This window comes from Pavona decussata, unplaced genomic scaffold (genome assembly GCF_977016875.1).
Source record: "Pavona decussata unplaced genomic scaffold, jaPavDecu1.1 SCAFFOLD_302, whole genome shotgun sequence".
Lineage (NCBI taxonomy): Eukaryota > Metazoa > Cnidaria > Anthozoa > Scleractinia > Agariciidae > Pavona > Pavona decussata.
Genome location: NW_028145698.1, coordinates 1642501 through 1660986, shown reverse-complemented (window position 1 = coordinate 1660986; position 18486 = coordinate 1642501). Strand labels below are relative to the sequence as shown.

General features: G+C 38.7%; 2 protein-coding genes across 3 annotated transcripts in view; one reads left to right on the top strand and one right to left on the bottom strand.

The window, feature by feature from the left end:
• Window positions 1-18486, bottom strand: part of LOC146454419 (uncharacterized) — a 241301-nt gene that overhangs the window by 110259 nt on the left and 112556 nt on the right. The gene's annotated exons all lie outside the window — the stretch shown is intronic.
• LOC146454420 (uncharacterized) lies at window positions 5929-13447 on the top strand. The gene is made up of 4 exons (XM_085095558.1): window positions 5929-5973; window positions 9959-10288; window positions 10603-10894; window positions 12961-13447. The coding sequence occupies exons 3-4, from the start codon at window positions 10645-10647 to the stop codon at window positions 13314-13316; spliced, it is 606 nt and encodes a 201-aa protein (XP_084951684.1). The 5' UTR covers window positions 5929-5973; window positions 9959-10288; window positions 10603-10644; the 3' UTR covers window positions 13317-13447.

The following is an 18486-nucleotide window of genomic DNA, read 5'->3' as shown; positions in this document are numbered from 1 at the left end:
ATCATAGTGATTGAAACAACCTAATTAATCGAAACGTAGTGAAGAATAAAGACTAAAAACGTAAGATAAACGGGTGAGATGGCAGTCAAAACGGAGGCGGAATTCGAATTACGTTTGAGAGGTGTTTAACGTTACGCCATCTTCAAGTTAGTTTTCGATAATTTCTGTTAACGGCAAACTGTATCGGTCTTTAACTTCAAAGTTATTGACGAGTATACTAACATCTCTACCCTGGAAGAGCTTTTTCTAACTTTTTTCGCCTCAAACAGAATTGAACAACGAGCTAACAGCGAAGCGGCTCAATTCTGATCTTTTGAAGAGAATAAATACGGAGGGTGTAAACTGCAGGTTGACGTTTGCAGGTTAAAAATTAAAATATAGAAAACATAAAAAATAAAGTACGTAAATTATGATCATCCGGGTGAGTGTAGTCCTGAGAAGGACAGTTTGTGGTGAGTTTGACTGACGTTTCGACAACCTGAGCGGAAGTCATCTTCAGAGTCAAGTGAATTGTGGAACGTCAGTAGGTGGTATATACGTCTCTGGTTGTTAACCTGATTGGTCAACGAAGTCCAGATGTTATTGGTCGTTTGTCAGTAAGCCGTGATGTTATTGGCTGTGAAGACTGTAAGAAGTAATTGGTGCGTTTCGATCCGTCTTTTGTTAGTCAAAAAGTCCGTGGGTCTATTGTTAGTAAAATGTCTATTGTTTGTTTGTTTCGTTGTTGCTGTCAATAAGTCGTTTGTGTGGTGACAAATATTTTTTGTATATGGTTTGTATATGTGCCTACTGCACAAATTACTAGTAACGACTCACTCTGGAAAGCTGGTTTACTAACTTAGAACAAACGCCACTCAACCATTGCCTACAACTACCTGCACCATACAAACGACTTACTGGAAACAACAACGAAACAAACAAACAATAGACATTTTACTAACAACGGACTTTTTTGACTAACAAAAGACGGATCGAAACGCACCAATTACCTTTTACAATCTTCACAGCCAATAACATCACGGCTTACTGACAAACGACCAATAACATCTGGACTTCGTTGACCAATCAGGTTAACAACCAGAGACGTATATACCACCTACTGACGTTCCACAATTCACTTGACTCTGAAGATGACTTCCGCTAAGGTTGTCGAAACGTCAGTCAAAGTCACCACAAACAGTCCTTCTCAGGACTACACTCACCCGGATGATCATAATTTACGTACTTATGACATGACTCCTGGGTTCAAGCCATTTACAATAAAAAATAAATATAAAAAAAAAAAAACTCGCATAAATACACTCGCATAATAAGATGTCTTACTCTGGTTTATTTGAATGAATCTATTAGCTAAATAGGTCATTTGAAAGCTAATAGAACGTAGATAAGTGAAATGATTTGGAAGACTCGATGAGATAAATTTCAAAAATATCGCCGTGTTTCATTCATTGTTTATTTAGGAGCAGCTTCCTGGTTTTGCTATTTCGGTGTTAAAAATAAAAATTAGGCTAAGTATCAGGTCAAATCATTTGCGGATTGGTCCTTTAAAACCCAGCCCAAATTCTAATATGACTATTTACTTGCTATCGTCCTATAATATGGCCGCGCTCCTCGGTCAATTTCTCTGATTATCTAAAGAACGCAGTTTTGCATTAACATTTGAATTCACTTTCGACAAATTTATTTACTTCCCCTGTACTATCAACGCGGGAGAATTGGTGCAGCTGAAAGATGTGCTCCTGGGATTTGGAGATAAATCTGTTAACAAAAACGTTAATACATATATATTTTATACATATATTTTTCAGAAATAAACCACATTTTTAGACTTTCTAGGCTGATGGAATAATAGTAGTCCAGAACAAGACTTTAATTAGGGCTCTTCACAAGAAAGCAAGGTCAAAGAATACTATAGACCTGGTATAGAAGGCTTGTCTTTGAAATTGGACATGACACTGACATTTGAACTGACATGAGACATGGCCTATGTGTTGACAAAACAAGGGTGACATTTGGCAATTATTAACGGCACCAACGCAACTTAAATCTCACCCAAAACCCGGTCTTTTAGCGGTCCAGTCTAGCTTCCTACAACAGAATCGGCTTAATCGGAGTAATTATAATACAGCGTTTTAAATTGATTTTTCGTCTTCATTCTAGATTCATGACGCAACGCGAAACTTTTTCTGAATTTAAGTATTTTGTTCAGTCGTAAATTAATTGCTCCCTTGATTCTAGAAGAAAACTCGCTGCTTTATTATACCAAAAAATTGCGATGCCCAATTAGCAAGAAGACGTTTTAACTTCCAAAATTTAAAAGGTGACCAAAAACTTTCGCGTCTTTTGAAGTAACTTGCCACAAGGATACTTCACAATCGGAATCGAATAGGCCAACTTGTGCTTATAAATGCCGTAATAAAAAGAAAAATTCACAGCTTTAAACCTTTGAATTCCTCTTTATAATGTCCGGCATTTAAATTGAATTTTGAACATTTTTTCGGAAATCTTTCCGACAAAAGACGCATGCACATTAACTGAAAAAAAATAAATGAAAACTATTTAGGAAACATTTGTGCTTAATGCTGTAATGAAAAGAAAAATTCACAGCTTTATACCGTCAAAAAATTAGGGAAATATTTACGGAAACTCTGAAATCTCGCTTGCGATGTTCAAGATTTGCAAACTCTGTTCAATTTCAAAAATACTGAACACTCGTGAAGAAGGTTGACTGTTAACTTAACGCAAAAAGTCAAACATTCATTCCATACGACCCGTTGGAGTATATGGTGAGAATTTGTAGAATATATGAATATATGGTAGTTTTTTAATTAGAAACTACAAACTGATTGGCTACTTTTAGATAGTATGATGTAGTTTAGGTCATCACTGAAAATAGTTCTGCACAAGCACAATTAAGCGCTAAGTTTTAGAGAGTAGACCCTCAAGGAAACTAATTTGAAACTACCTAGGCTATTTGGGAATTTAATGGGATAGGCAGTGGTGTTGGTATGCAGAAGGGTGAATAAAAAACCGCAGGACTCAAACAGATTGGGCTACATTAAAAAATGATTGGACATGTACAGTTAGTAGACAGACTCATAGCTGCCAGTCGAATACTTTATTCAGTCTCTTTCATCAGATTTTAAAATAATTACGTACGTGTTACCAAGAGCAAGGGTGTGATTACCAAAGGGACGAGTCAATTGTTACACTCTGACTCTAACTTATTTTTTTTAATGTGTACCTGAGATGGCAGACCGTCAATATTTGTTTGAGTTCCTAGGAAAAATATTACGATCCTTACATGCCTATTTTTTTTTTTTAACATTCGTGTTTCATAATATAAATAATCACATGCAAAAGTACCAGTAACTATCCCATGCAAAAATGAATTTAAAAAGAACTGAAAATATCTCGGAATGAATACTGATAAACGTGCCAAACAAAACAGCAAAGAGTTATAATGACTTAAAGTATGAAAATAAAAATAAATAGAACATCTTCAAACCTGATCACTCCCGGCAAGCCACCATCTTTTATTATTTATTTATTTATTTATTTATTTATTTATTTATTTATTTATTTATTTATTTTTTGTGAGAGGAGGAAGGAACTTTCAAACCAGTCTCACTTCGCGTCAATCGTCGCCCAAAGGTTGAGTGGTATTCCTCTGCTACTCAACCCATCTTCTCAACCAATGAGATAGCGAATCAAAATCAATCGTGAATGGGCCTTTTGTACTAACTGGTCACATGATAAAAATCCATACTGGATGGCAAAAAAGCGTGGCATCCTCCACTGGGACATCGAGAACAAGGGAAAGACAAGCTTGACAGGTTGGAATTCCTTTGTGTTCGAATCTACTACATGCTTTTGTCAACCAGTATGGCGGATTTTGTACCATGTGACCAGTTAGTGCAAAAGGCCTACAGCTCACACTGGTTTTACCGCGCTTCGCAGTGGTTGCTTGCATCCGCGTCAAGGTCTGATTGTTTCATTATGTTAATAACGTTTCTTGATTCCTTTCAGAATGTTGTTGTGCAAGTGATTCTGGGTCGGAAAAACATAACGCGCTTTGAAAGTACAGTCGAACCTCCCGTAAGCGACCACCCATAATGTCAAGGATATGTGGTCGCTTACGGGAGGTGGTCGCTTACCAGAGGTCAGACCACAGGGGTCTTAATTTCGGGTAATTTACATATGGTAATTGCGGAGACCTAACCCTTTTGCCAGTGCTTATCGAAACCCATAGTGATAACTTTTCTTAGCTACAGGTATATTAAGACTGGTCCAAAATTATTCTAGGCAAAAAATCTTAGGGTCTATGGTGATTATGGTTTTTATCTCACAAATTATGCGCCGATCAACTCAAAACTTCAACATCCCCCCCCCCCCCCCCGGGCAAACCCCGGGCATTTGAACTTTTGAAGATTGGATCGTTCAAATTCCCGCCCCCTCGGGCCAAAATGGTGTTCAAATGCCCCTCCTAAAGAACAATCGTTGTCGGCTCCTGTCATGAGTTACTACAAAAGCCACAACTTTAACATTGAAACTAATGATTGGAAATTGAATTTATTAAGTCGGACAATGTCAATCAGCAAGCGTAAGCTGCTCTAACACCGAAACACGGCGAAGGTTGTTGAACGAGAAATACATAATAACATATTTGAAGTGAGTTAGCCGGCTACGTAGACTGTTCGAGTAGCAGGGTATTCTGCAGTTTAAGCCAAAGTAGCGGTTTTTCATTCGACAATGTTTTTTTTTTCTTTAACTGTTCACTGCTGTTTTATGGCTATTCTAAAAACCTCTGCAGACACAAATGCGGGAGAAAGGTGCAGCTTGACTGATTGCATAAAAAACTACATCGTTTAAAGAACTAGAAATACATATTAATTAGTTAGCCGGCTACGTAGAATGCTGTTCGAGTGGCAGGATATTCTGCAACTTAAGCCAAAGCGGTTTTTCATTCGACAGTGTTTATTTCTTTCACTATTCACTGCAGGACAAAGCCGCAGCTTGACTCATTGTATAAAAAATCTACATCGTTTATATACAATCTATAAAAGCAAATTAATATTTAAGCATCTCACTTTTGAAGACCTTTTTTTGTAACATTTTTTTGTAATGCTGTATCTCTTCCTTTAAACTCCTCCATCTCGTCCAAACACGTATTTATAGCTGTTAGCGACTTCGGCCCCCCCCCCCCCCCCCCCAAAAAAAAAAGCGATTTGAAACCTGACACTTCCGGTTCAATTTTCCCCACCCCACCTGGGCAAGGTCAAATTCCCCACCCCCGGGCACAGAGAATAGTCAAATGCCCGGGGTTTGCCCGGGGGGGGGGGGATGCTGAAGTTTCGATTTGATCGGCGCATTACTTAATACAGCGATTGAGACAATTATTGTGAAAGAAACTTGACTCTTTTCTTACTTTAAATAGCGCTGTGTAAATGTTCAGGGAACGGAACATAAGCAAAAAGATAAGAAAGATAAAAGATAAGAAAGCTTTTCTTTCCTACAAGGGATTCAATCTGATTAAAGTTTATTTCAGTGAGAAGTAAAGTGCATGTGTATTTTGTCAATTGTTTCAATGCTAAGCTATATCGGTAAACACTTCTGCAGACTGCGAGATTTACGGCGTCCGCTGTAATGATGTGGCCAATATGTTAAAGCGACACATTTTTCAATTTCCGCTTGTGAGAGATACAGCAGATTGTGTGTCAAGTGGTCGCCTACGGGAGGTTAAAAACAATTGAAAATTCCAAACAATCATCTCTTAAAGTGGTCGCTTACGGGAGGTGGTCGCTTACGAGAGGTGGTCGCCTACGAGAGGTTCCATCTATAGCGATTTGACCTGAAAACTTTTCGTATGTTGGAAAAGTGGTCGCTAATGAGAGGTGGTCGCTTATGAGACGTGGTCGCAAAGGGAGGTTCGACTGTACTCGCTCTACGTTTTACGAATATGCCATGGAAGATGTAAGGACTGTCAATATGTTTTCTGTTTCCATCGACACGTGAATGTTTTCCCACAATATTTTTGGTTTATTTATTCAGTCTTTGGTTACTAGACAACAATAGTGTTACCTCGTTAATGTTCCTACAGGAAGATCTTGTAAGGCAAAACTGTCCAAAAAGACCCTTTAACCCCTTCCCTATCAGGGTCTTTACCCTCATTTTTTTATGAGCTTCATAGTTTGTCTTAGAACATCATTTTTCATGCAGACAAAATCCTATGCAGCGTGATCTAATTCACAATTAGATTATGAGCTCTCGATTTCTATCGCGTGATAGCTGATGAGGGCGCAGCCATCACGCATAGAAATCGAGAGCGAATAATCTAATTGTTTTAGTATAAATCTACTAGTCGATCTAAACAAGTAAATTATCTATTTCCTCATCTCAGACGCTTCGAAAACGCGACGAAGCGGCCGCCATTTTGTTGAAAACCGCTACTCACTATCTATCACAGAATAGATAGCGAGTAGTGTAGCCAATCAGAGAACGGCATTCGTGATAGAACACTGGTGGATTTATACTAATTATAATTATTAGTAACTGTGATTTGCTCATTCTTTTCTTCTTTCACTTGACGACCCTAGACCATGTTCCCTGACTGTAGTTGGGGTATAGATCGAAGCCTGTTCACCATCCTCACGTCAGTAACCTTTGTTAACAAAATCAAAAATGTCTCCTTTGAGGTCCGCAGCACGAAGTAATTAGGCCATGATCGCCAAATGGCGGCCATCTTGGATATGCCATCTTGGATTTCTGGATTTTCCCTGCAGAACTTCAGGAATACACTGAAATTGGACGAAAAGTAACCAAATTAAATAAAGTAACACTAATATGAGCTAAAAACATAAAAAAAACGTCATGGGAAGGAAAGGAAAGTGATTTTTCCCTACCATAATAAAGGATTTATTATTTTCTAAAAAAAGCTGCCGCTAAAGATTGGTTGCCATGGTAACACCAAAGTTAATCTGAACAAACCGACTCCATCAAAATTTTCCAGACAAACTTCTCAATAAGTCCTGAATATTTAGAACGTTTGCTCAAATATTAAAAATGTTTTTCAGGTTCAAAGTCGATGCCGCCAGAATCCGCCTTTCCCCACCCCCTCCCCAATCAATCTAAATAGTAAAAAGAAAATGTTGTTTATTTTCTCATAGCCTGCAGTTTTTCATGGGCGAGCGCTGAATAATAAATTTAGCTCGCGTATTTGAAGGAGGCTGAGGGGGAGCGGGGGAGGGGGGGGGGGGGGGGGGGCAGGAAATGAGAGCGAAAAAAAACGCCTGCCCGCAAACCCTGTGTAATCGCCAAACGCCCCTATTTATACTGGCTTGCGCTTGATCAGTGCATTTCCGGCTTCATTCATCACAGCTTGTGCAGCTTGTGCAGTCATGTCACGTACTTGGCATGATCTAAGTTTCTACTTTGAAATCAAGCATAGTAAAGTGTAAATTGTCTCTGTCTCAAAATAAAAAGAATCATGGAAGAATAAAGCTACTGTGTGACGGTCAAATTAGTAAAAAGTTAATTTTCTGCGTTCGCTTTCAGAAGATTTACAAGTGTCACGCTGTGCGCCGCAAAGGTCAAATACAGAATATCAAGCGCAGATCAGTTCAAAGTTTTATTCGGGGCTATGCGAATACAAACCTTTACCCCAGTGCCTTTACCCGGTCCAACTGAACAGTATGCGAGTCGTCCCCAGTATCACACAAAGCTGCTGGTCAACTGGTGTATCAATCTTTTTCAGCGATCGAAAAAACGGACAGCACTCCTCCGCTGAAGCAATGATAAACGGTTTTTTTGCATCCTCAATATCTTTTTAGTCGGTATCCGTATTTTGTTCGTCCCATTGAAGTTGCTTCTTCACAGCACTTTTCAGCGGACAGACAAGGATCGCATCAGCACTTTTGCTCGATAAAATCAAATTAAATGCCCTTCAGTCGAACCAACAACGGAAAGGTAAGGCTTTTTCCAAAGGCGGTAGGAAAATCTGCCAATACATCTTGTCTCGACAACAGTGAAAAAAATATTTCTTTTTGTTCGGAGCTCAATTCAAGTGATATTCCAATTTCTGAAAGACACGGTTTTATTGAGCACAGTGCTAGTGGAGCTGGAATGAAATGACATGCGGACCGATCTGCCGTGGATTGTCAGGTATCAATCAATATGTGACCTACCGCACCAATCAGAGTCCCCGTCTATCCAGTGTACGGGTTCTGCAAACAAACAATGAGTACAGGCAGGCGTATTTTTCCCTCCTCTCCCCCTCCCCCTCCTTTATTTCTCAGCCAGTCGTCCTCTCCCTTAGGGCCACTTTTGACTCGCTCCAGCCCTCTCGCGCTTCCTTCGCCCAAGATGACAGCAACGAAGGATTATTCAGCGCTCCCGCTCCAAAAATACGCCTGCATTGCAGGCTAATTTTCTCATGGCTCTAAAAACGTTTTGAGATACAACTACATTTTTAAGACCCCATGCTCACAAAAAAAATGCCAAGAGCTCTAAAATCGGACGATGGAATCAGCATTCTCTTTCTTGCCTCAAAAAAAGACTGGTAAGGATTTTTGTTACACGCTGAATTCTGTAAGGTCCTGTAATACTAAGAATTTTTGAAAAATTATGATACAAATGGGCCACATTTCTGATAAATATGAGGTAATGTAATCCAAATCCTACATGCAACTTAAAATTATACTTCTTCTAATGCTAGTTGCGTTCGCGTAATGTTTCTGGTTGCTTTTTTTCTTTCAAAATTGCTTTGGGTCACAAGAGTCTTTCAGATGTGAGAGAGAAAGTCTGGCCGCGATCTTACGCTACTTGTACGTCAGCTAAGACAAATGCAAGACCATAACAGTTTCAAAGTACATTTAACCAGCGTTTTGTGCAGCGAGTTGTATGGGCATAATTGGCATGAAACTTTTAGATATGGAACTAAAGAGACTGGAGGCTTATTTTAGTGAGTCAAGAAAAAAAATTGTCGCCAGATTTCAAAATTAAAAAATAATAAAAAATAAGATTCTCAGAGAAAGCTGATTCCTCAAACAACTTTAATTACTATACCAAAATAAATAACATCTTCTTGGGTTAACCTTTCCTGACCAAAAGCTCCATTAAAAAATGCTACCAACCCGGCAATAAATGAGAAGGAAGTCTGGTTCTAGTTTTTCCTTAGTCTCTCTCATCCAAAATAAAAGTGAAAAAGCAGATAAGCAAACCAAAGTCATAACGCCATCCTTCCATCTCCGTTGCTAAATCTCAAGTGTCACTTTTGAATGAGTCTGCTTAAATTAAGTAAATATAATCGACTTCTTGAGATTCTGTCTTTTGTGCGTATTTGATGAAATTACTTGTATTAACTTGTGGTGTATTAATTAAAAAATAAATAAATAAACACGACTTATCTTGTTTTAAAATTAGCAGTTGGTGATCATGATAATTTTAGTAAATTATAGAAACTAATGCTGCCTTCTAAATGTACTACAATATCACCTCGTTCAGTCAACTTCGCTGTACGGCCTCGTGGGCTGAGAATCAGTAGATATCCTCTGTTACTTTGCCGGATGACTTTTAATTGGCAGAATTTAACTCAGCATCGTATAGGCAAACCCCATTGACGTAAGCCTCATTTCTTATTTGAGAAATTGAAAACAAAAACTGTTTGTGCGCAAGTCGTGATTGTGGAAATATCGTTGTTTCCTTAAGTTAATCTTTCTGTTTTGACTACAAAAACTAAAACTACCCTTAATTAGCTTACTCTAAGAGCAGCAATATGTGCTTCGTTTACCATTCGGTCATAACCAACCTAGCCAAGCTGTCAAATTGTTAAATGAATGCTATCGTGAGATTTTAATGAAGCTTGTTTGGTGCTCAACAATTTCATTCATCAGGTATCAAAAAACAAATAGTCCACGTTGATTGCTTTGTAAATTCACACTTGCTCGTATTTATTCTGCAGATTGGAAACTCGGTGGGGGTGTCTGGAGGTTATGGAGGATACAGTGCGTCTTTGAAGGTTGATGTAAACACTTTTAAGCAATCCATAGACGAGGGGAGCAAATTTATGTCCGACAAGACGATTCTTACGGCTGGAGGATCCGACTTGCCCGAGCCCATAAGAGTTCGACTGATACCAATGTACAAAGCCGTCCATTATGACTTTTTCAAACACCTCAAAAATTCTCGCTTGTCGGGATGCGATTCCGCTCAGTCCATGACGCAAAAGAGTCAGAATGTTGAGAGAATATTGGAGGATACCCTAAGTTAAAAGGAGCTATACTACCTGAAGGTAAAATCTCTTCCAAACTACAGGTCTCTTTCACTTCACGAAAAAATGGCATTTACCTCTAACCCGCTTGCGGTAGTGCCAAAGACCAGGGGATAGTCGTCTTTGCCAAACCTTTGACATAGTTAAAAGCGCCTTAGACGTTGGTTCAAGGTAATGCGTTTATGATTGTCATCAAAGGTAGGGCAAAGATGCTATCAAATATCAATGCCTTTGACTTGTACAAAGTTACCTTAATTATTATTTAAGGTGTCACACGTTTGATGTGTGCCACTAAAGAGAGCTACTAACACCCTTGATCGTGGTACAATTTTCAGATCCTGACTTGAGAATACCTCTCACATGGCCCAAGGGTACTTATGGCCTGCCAATGCCAAAGTCAGGATGTCCCAAAGGAACCAACTTTCTTTGGCGCAAGGGGACCCGTTATCACTGAGGACACTGAAGATTATCGCTCAGACAACAAATGGTCGGTCAATCATTATTTGGCTGGCCGTGCTAAAAAAGATGACATGGAGCAAAAGTTTTGCATGAAGACACTGTCTGATGGTATTCTGAATTGGCCAAAGGGGAAATATTGCATCCTTAAGAAAGGACCTTGCCCTAAAGGTTGGTAACAAACAGAATTTAGTGTAGACACGATAATGTCTACAACAACTTTGACCTCTCACGTTTAAAGATTTCTTTACTTTTTCAAGGTTAATCCCTCTATGTTATGAACCCTATCTAGACCGTACTTCTCTTCGTCTTCTACGGAGAAGAATATCATTTGTGCGACAAAACATAATTCCTTTGACGTCTGCAACGGTAAAACCAAAGTAGGAACACTAAAACAGCTAAAAACTATAAAAGCTTAACCGTAAAAAAAAATGTTTACTAAAAAGATTAAATTTAGAAATACAGTTGAGTTTAAAAATAAGCGAAAAAACGGAACGACGGTTCGGTGTCATCTTGGCACCATTATCAAGTAAAGAATGCAACAGATAATTTATACATAAAGTAAAGGAGTGAAATAGAATAAATTAAATTAAGACTAAAAGTAACTGTCCGGTGTTCATTCAAAGAGGTGTTATAAAATGAGAGTTATGTCCGTTAGACAAATAGTTTCGTGCGAATGGAGTCTGACTGGGTGTTTAGACTCGAAAGCATTTAAAAGACTAAGCAATCAAGCTTTCCCTGACATTTCTTTAGGATGGTGAATTTGCTTGTCAGGTCGCCAATTATGTCAACTTGGTGATTATTCTTTAGGTGTTTCCCGATGGCGGAGAACCGATGTTCATCAAAGTGCTGATGAAGGTGACGGCTGGTATAGCCGACGTAATCTGCATCACACAGATCACATACAGAGTGATACACAACACACTGTTGATTGATCACGGGTAGCTTAGGCTCCTGCACTTTAAGATCGTCACCAAGTTTACATAATTACAGCCTCCGAAAACTGGTTGTAGAATGTGGTCAATTTTGTTGCTTAAGTCAGAGAGATGTTTCTTTACTATGTCAGCTGACCTCTGGTTTTTTAATTGGTAAGACTATCCAATGGATGTTTTCAGTTTGAGGCGTCGATAGCGTGTCTCGCGACATCACAGAAGTAACAAAGTGAGCGATGGTAGAGTTGATAAGAGAATTTGGGTACTTGAGTTTAGAGAACATCAGTTTGAGGCGTTCACATTCTGTTGTGAATAGATCCCAGGTCGACGACAAGCGAAAATCATGGTTTAACATTGTCTAGACTAGGGATCTTTTGTAGCGGTCATCGACATGACATGACATGACATAATCAGGAGAAGACTGGTGTTTGTTGGTTTACGGTAAACACTTGTTACTAGCTTACAGTCTTTCTTACATATTTCAATGCCGACAAATGGCAGCCTACCATTAGTCGCGATCTCCATGGTGAAAGATATGGAAGGATGACAGTTGTTCAATGTCACCAGAAAGGCTTCAGCTGACGGTACATCTTTGATTGCAGGAGTGTGTCATCCACATAGCGTTTGTAGAAATCTGGCAATTTGTTCTCGTTTCGTAGTTTTTCTTCGATAGAACAAAGAAAAGTAACGACGGATTCAACGTGCTTCTCTTTCATCAGTAAAGGGTGATAGTGTTTAGGTTGTCGCCCTCGTGTCTTAGGTCTTTCCGAGCCAACGGTGCCAAATTTAGCTGTGTAAAAACAGGAATATTCCATTTTCTAAAAAAAAAATTTCATTGTTTCGTTGCCATGGTAACATCAAATGCGTTGAACACTGACCATTCACACCAAATTGTTTCGATATAAATTTTTGAAAATATCACGAAGTTTTGGAGGCCTCTAATATGAAAAGAGCTTTGAACATTATAACGTATTCCTGACACCACAGACTGGCCGTTTCTTATGAGAAAACAAAATAAAAAACGCGGCTTGCTAGCTAAGTAAGTTACTAACAAAAGTAATGGGTAAGTGAAAAGATAAAAAAAAAGAAAGAAAAAAACGGAATATAAGAATAAACAAACGTAAGAGTTAGCAGGTAAGTTGTTGTGAGTGAGTGAATCAATGTGTGGGTGAGTTGGATTGATGGCAAGAGAAAAATGTAACCAATATACCCTTTCTATCTTCCCTTTCTCTAATTGAGCGACAGGAAATGGAGCGACTTGGTACAGCAAGGTCAATTTTTTAATACCTTTATTGATTCATTCAGGTTTCAAACAGGGATGGATAAAATGGGATGACGAGGATGTTGCATGGGGTAGCAACAAGAACAGCAGAACTGGGTCGCTGCCAGAGGGCAAGTACAATAAGGACACCAAAATGAAGTACTGCTGCCGCAGAGATGGTTTCGCAAGCAATGAAATAATACTCCCTACTGACTCCCCCTTCATCCTGTATAAGGCATCCTATCAGTGTCAGAACGTCAAAGGCATGAATTTTAGAGAGGATTTCTTCAGGTGGGACACTGAAGACGGTCTCTCGACTGACAACGACTCTGGGGGATCCAGACCCTATGGAGAAGTGGACGACAACATCAAGCTTCATTACTGCTATTACTATAAATAGGAGTAATCCTAATGAAGCAAGGTCACTCACAGGAAATTGTTGAGCCTTAAAATCTGTTACTTCTAAAACGCGTTATAAAGAGTTTAGCAAATAGCAACAGTATTGGTTAATCGATAACAATAAAGAAATGAGATCCTGATGCTGCGACCCTTTGTTACGTGTGTTTGACTATCCCCTTGTTGCTTATTCACGCTTAAAGAGTCCCTCAGCTTATCTCCTTATGACAGACAGCTGTTTATGTATCAAACAGAAAAACATGATATGTGTTACTTTTAATTTTGTGCTATGGCAGCTCTTAGCAAAAGTGGCATTTTCCAAATGGCCGTGGATAGACCAACTTCATCTACACTGCACTACTTTTAAATCGCCACTTCTTTAAAAGAAATTTCACATGGTCCAAGAGTGACCACGTATCAAATGAAATCTTAGCTCTGTAATACGGATTTCTTCATAAACGCTGATTTAAACATTTCCTTAAAATGCCGGATAGTTTGCTTCTACTAAAATGACCGAGAAGCATATGAACTTTACTATGCACTATGCTGCCTTTGTCTTATAACACACGCGGGCAATCAGTTCTAATCTTACTGACCATCCCTAACGACCGTGTTGCGCATGTGTTGGTACGTTTAGTCCCACTCCCGTTGTAAAAATAGTGCTTGATGTCTGCTGGAGAAGACAATCAAATCACGCCAGTTGAACTATAGCTATTCAATTTTAAAACTTGTACAAGATCCTTCCTTATATTCTCAATATTTTCTATACTTACTAAGGCCGCTAAAAGTAAATTTGTACCAGTACGAGGGGTGGCCAACGGTAAATGCGAGACAGTTGCGAGACGGCGAGACTAGCGTTTTTCTTTGCGATTCCGAGACATTTAGAATTTTTAGATTGCGAGACCGTAGAATTGACCAAATTAAAATATCATTTTACTAAATTCTTAAGAAAACCATTGACTAAACATTTAATGAATTATTTGGAAGGAATGAGCAATAAAAAAAAGAAGATTCTTAGCCTCAAAGAGACTCGTTGATAAACTCCTGTTGACTGTCCTGTTTAAAGTTAAAGCGTAAATTAATTCACAAGCGAAGTCTCTAAATTTATTACTCAGCGTCAAATTGACCAAATTAAAAGATTATTCCCCTATTAATTTCAGAAAATAATCCTCTGATTATTTAGCAGTTTATTTGGAAGCAACGGCCAATGTAAAAGAAGATTTTCACTCCCGAACACACTTACTGTGAAAGTGCCGTTGTTTGTGCAGCTCAATTTCACTGCTTAATTAGTTGCCTTGCAAATTTAAAGAACCCTTTTTCTCAGCGTATGGTTGACCAAATTAAAAGTTTCTTTCACTTTAATCTTAAGAAAACAATCCTCTAATCATTTAGCGAGTTTTTTGCAAGCTACAAGCAATAAAAAAGAACATTTTAGCTCTCATACACAGTTACTGTGAAGTGCCGTTCACTACGCAACATAAATTTCATGGCTCAATTATTTGACTGGGAAACTTACAAAAACTCTTACTCAATGCAGAATAAACCAAATTGAAAGATTTTTTTTACTATAATGTTGAGAAAGATATCCTCTAATTTTTCAGTGAATCATTGAGAAGCTAGAAGAAAAAGACATGATGATATAAATTGTCGAAGATATGAAGTATTGAATTTCCGCTTACTACGCGTATTCTATTTTACGCGTAAATGAATTTATTGAGGTACTCCCTAAAAATATTTCTTAGCGATGATTCAACCAAATTAAAAACTTCTTTGACTATCATATTCAGAAAAGGATTTTCTTATCATTTTGAGATATATTTGTAACCATCAAGCAATAAAAACGAAGATTTTTACTCTGGAAGAGAGTTACTGTTCAAGTGCCGTTCAGTTTGCGAATTAAATTAATGACGGCTGAATTAACTGCCTGGCAAACTCGGAAAACTATTTCTCAACGTAGAATTGACCAAATTAAAATATTATTTCACTATAGTATTCATTTAAGAATACTTCTGTCATTAAGCGAATTAGCGGAAAGCTAGTGGAAATGAGATTGAAGATATAAATTGTGCAAGATACGAAGTATTGAATTTCCGGTTACTGCGCGGGTTCCATTCTACGCGCAAATTAATTTATTGAGATACTCGCTAAATTTTTTTCTCGGTATAGATTTGATAATATTAAGAGATTGTTTACTATCATATCAAGAAAAGGATTTTCTAACCATTTTCCGTAAAATTTGTAAGCAACCAGAAATAAACACCAAGATTTTTACTCCTCAAGACACTCACTCTTAAAGTGCAGTTCAGTGTGCGGGTTAAATTAGTGACGGCTGAATTAACTGACGTGCAAATTCCGAAAACTATTTCTGAACGTAGAATTGACCAAATTTAAAGATTTATTTTTACTATAATTTTTAGAAACTAATCCTCTATTTATTTAGCGAATTATTTAGAAGCAACGAGCAATGAAAAAGAAGATTATTACCCCCAAACACAGTTACTGTGAAACTGCCGTTGATTGGGCAGCATAATTTGACTGGTTAATTGACCCGGGGTTTTTCCCTGTAATGGCTTATACTGGGAGGCTTCGCCCGAAAGGGGAACCTTTTTCACGCTTCAGGTGTGTGAAAGGGTAGGGATTTCACGTGTCGAAGTATATGAAAGGGTACGGAAATCTGTCTCTTAGGTATTTAAAAGGGCCTTTATTCTAAGGGATAGAAAGGGGATGCAGTGTTCTTAAATAGGTTTGTGAAAGGGGTACTATTTTCCAATGAAAGGTATACGAAAGGGGTACCATTTGTCAATGCAAAGGTATGCGAAAGGGGTACTTTTTCTGCCAAAAATGATATATAAAAGGGTAAGGGGCCGGACCTCGGGGCGGAGCCTTCCCGTATTAAATTTTGGGAAAATCTAGCACTTGAAACCAAGATGGCGGATCTAAGATGGCCGCCATTTGGCAGTCAAGGTTTAATTTCCATGGCATATGACGTCTTCACCTTTCGTTGCGGACTTCAAATGAAACATCTTTGAACGTTATATACATTTTCCAAGCGTCATACCTTCTATAGCTGCGAAGTTATGGAATCCACCTCCACCCCCTCCCCGGTACAAATCAACGACAAAACAAAACAAAAAAAGGCAGGTCCAAATAAGAATAACCTATTTTAAAACAACATGGGGGCAGGGATGGCGCAGTGGTGAGAGCACTCGCCTCCCACCAATGTGGCCCGGGTTCGATTCCCGGACTCGGCGTCATATGTGGGTTGAGTTTGTTGTTGGTTCTCGTCCCCGCTCCGAGGGTTTTTCTCCGGGTACTCCGGTTTTCCTCCCTCCACAAAAACCAACATTTCCAAATTCCAATTCGACCTGGAAACAGTGGAGAGAAGAGCCACCCCGTGGATTCCACTGAAATTCCTATTTATTTTATTTATTTGTCCTTTTTACATGATCTCTAAACCCAACGTGCAGGTTAGGAGAATAAATGTAGCGATCACCAAAAAATGTCTTAATCCTCAAACAGACTTGTTTGAGGATTGAACTCTCCCAACTAATGAAAGACGAAAAAATCCGGAGAACGATCAGGAGAATTTTCTTGTTGATCTCGGGCCTGAAGGTAAACCACCGCGGTTTTATTGCATGATGACGCAAAGTTCTTACCTTTGCAGTAATCCCAGTTTGCTCTTTCGGTTTCTGCCTTTACATTTTTACTCCTAATTTACTGAATTAAGGCGTCTGAAAATGCAAATTGTCATGTCAGTAATTCTGAAAACCTAAAAATTTAAGCCACGCATCAAATTGTGAAAATGTCAGTTTTTAACTGAGGCATCCATTCGGAAAAGGGCGGTAAGAGGAAACATTTTCCTACAGCTCGTTACATTAATTATACATGCACCACTGTCACACTAAGCCTCTTCCAAAAACGACAAACGTGACTACATTTTTTGTCGCAAAGTATATGGATAATTTATGTATGGGGCTGTTTAAAAATATTGCCTCGGAAAAACTTTGTACAAAGCGGAACAGTCAGTATGTTTTTTAAACTTTCGAAATAACTTTAAGGGTACTGCTAAGACCGAGAATAAGTCTTAATTCATTTTGAGTAGTCGAGGAGTTTAAATTGACGTTTTCAACAAGCAGCCGGCGAGCCAACGCACGTGTTAAGTCGGCAACATGTCCATGGTTTGTTTGTAGCGTCCACACAAACCTTAACTAAAATTTATAAAATAGAACTCACCTTTAGTGTGTACTTCTTTCTATGCTTTATGAAAACGCCTTCGCATTTCATCATTTTTCGTCGTTAAAGAGGACCGTCCAATCGCTCTTTACAACGGATTTCTAACAAGTCTGAGAGTTACGTGTCAAGTTAGTCATGAATATGGATTACAAACTGAAAACAATCGCTAACAACAACATTTTCTCGCACCTGACAAAAAGAAACATACTGCACGTGTTGGTAAAGTATGTAGACAAAATGGAAAATATTTTTGAGAAAAATTTATTCCTTTTACTTTGTGTCAGAGACGCAGTAAAAAAACATCCCGACCGTACGCACTTGTTTCCGTTTGTAAAGCGTAATGTAAACAGTGAACAAAACTGCAATTTTGTGTAAACTAACATATGACTAATGTGCATCTTATATTTTATTCCGAGACTTTCGCGCGTTGGATATGAGAAAGCAGAAAGCATTTGCAAAAAAAGGAAAGAGAGAGAAAGCAGAAAGCCATCTTGGCGCTTAGCACCGAGTTGGCTATAGGAAGATTATGCCGCTCGCGCTTCATTGGCTGTAGTGATCTCGTATCCAAAAGGCGCGAGAACAAAACCTGTTTTAATAACCATTCCTTCAAATTGCTGCATTTTGTGAAACGACCGGTTCTGGTCTGCCAGTTCTGAAACGCTGGAGAAGAGAAAACTTTATTGCCGTGTGCGTTGAGTCTCGTCATGGAGAAGGGGGATTTCACGCGCGCACGTGCTTAAGGCTGAGTGGATCTGTACATATACGACTGAAGAGGAAAGACAGGATAATTTTCCTCGTAAATTTGTTTGGGGGTACCCACGGAGTCATATTCTCTTTGCGCGAGACAATTTTCGCTTGCTCTTGTTTTATCCGTGGGACTACTCTAGGTCTACCGAGCCATGATTGTACTTGACAACTTATCATCGGTTTTTTTTAATCGA

Bases quoted from the DNA above. Each gene is read 5' to 3' on its own strand.
- LOC146454420 (XM_085095558.1), top strand. From the start codon at position 10,645: ATGGCCTGCCAATGCCAAAGTCAGGATGTCCCAAAGGAACCAACTTTC. The intron at 10,895-12,960 runs GTTGGTAACAAA...TGATTCATTCAG, and splicing joins GAAAGGACCTTGCCCTAAAG to GTTTCAAACAGGGATGGATA.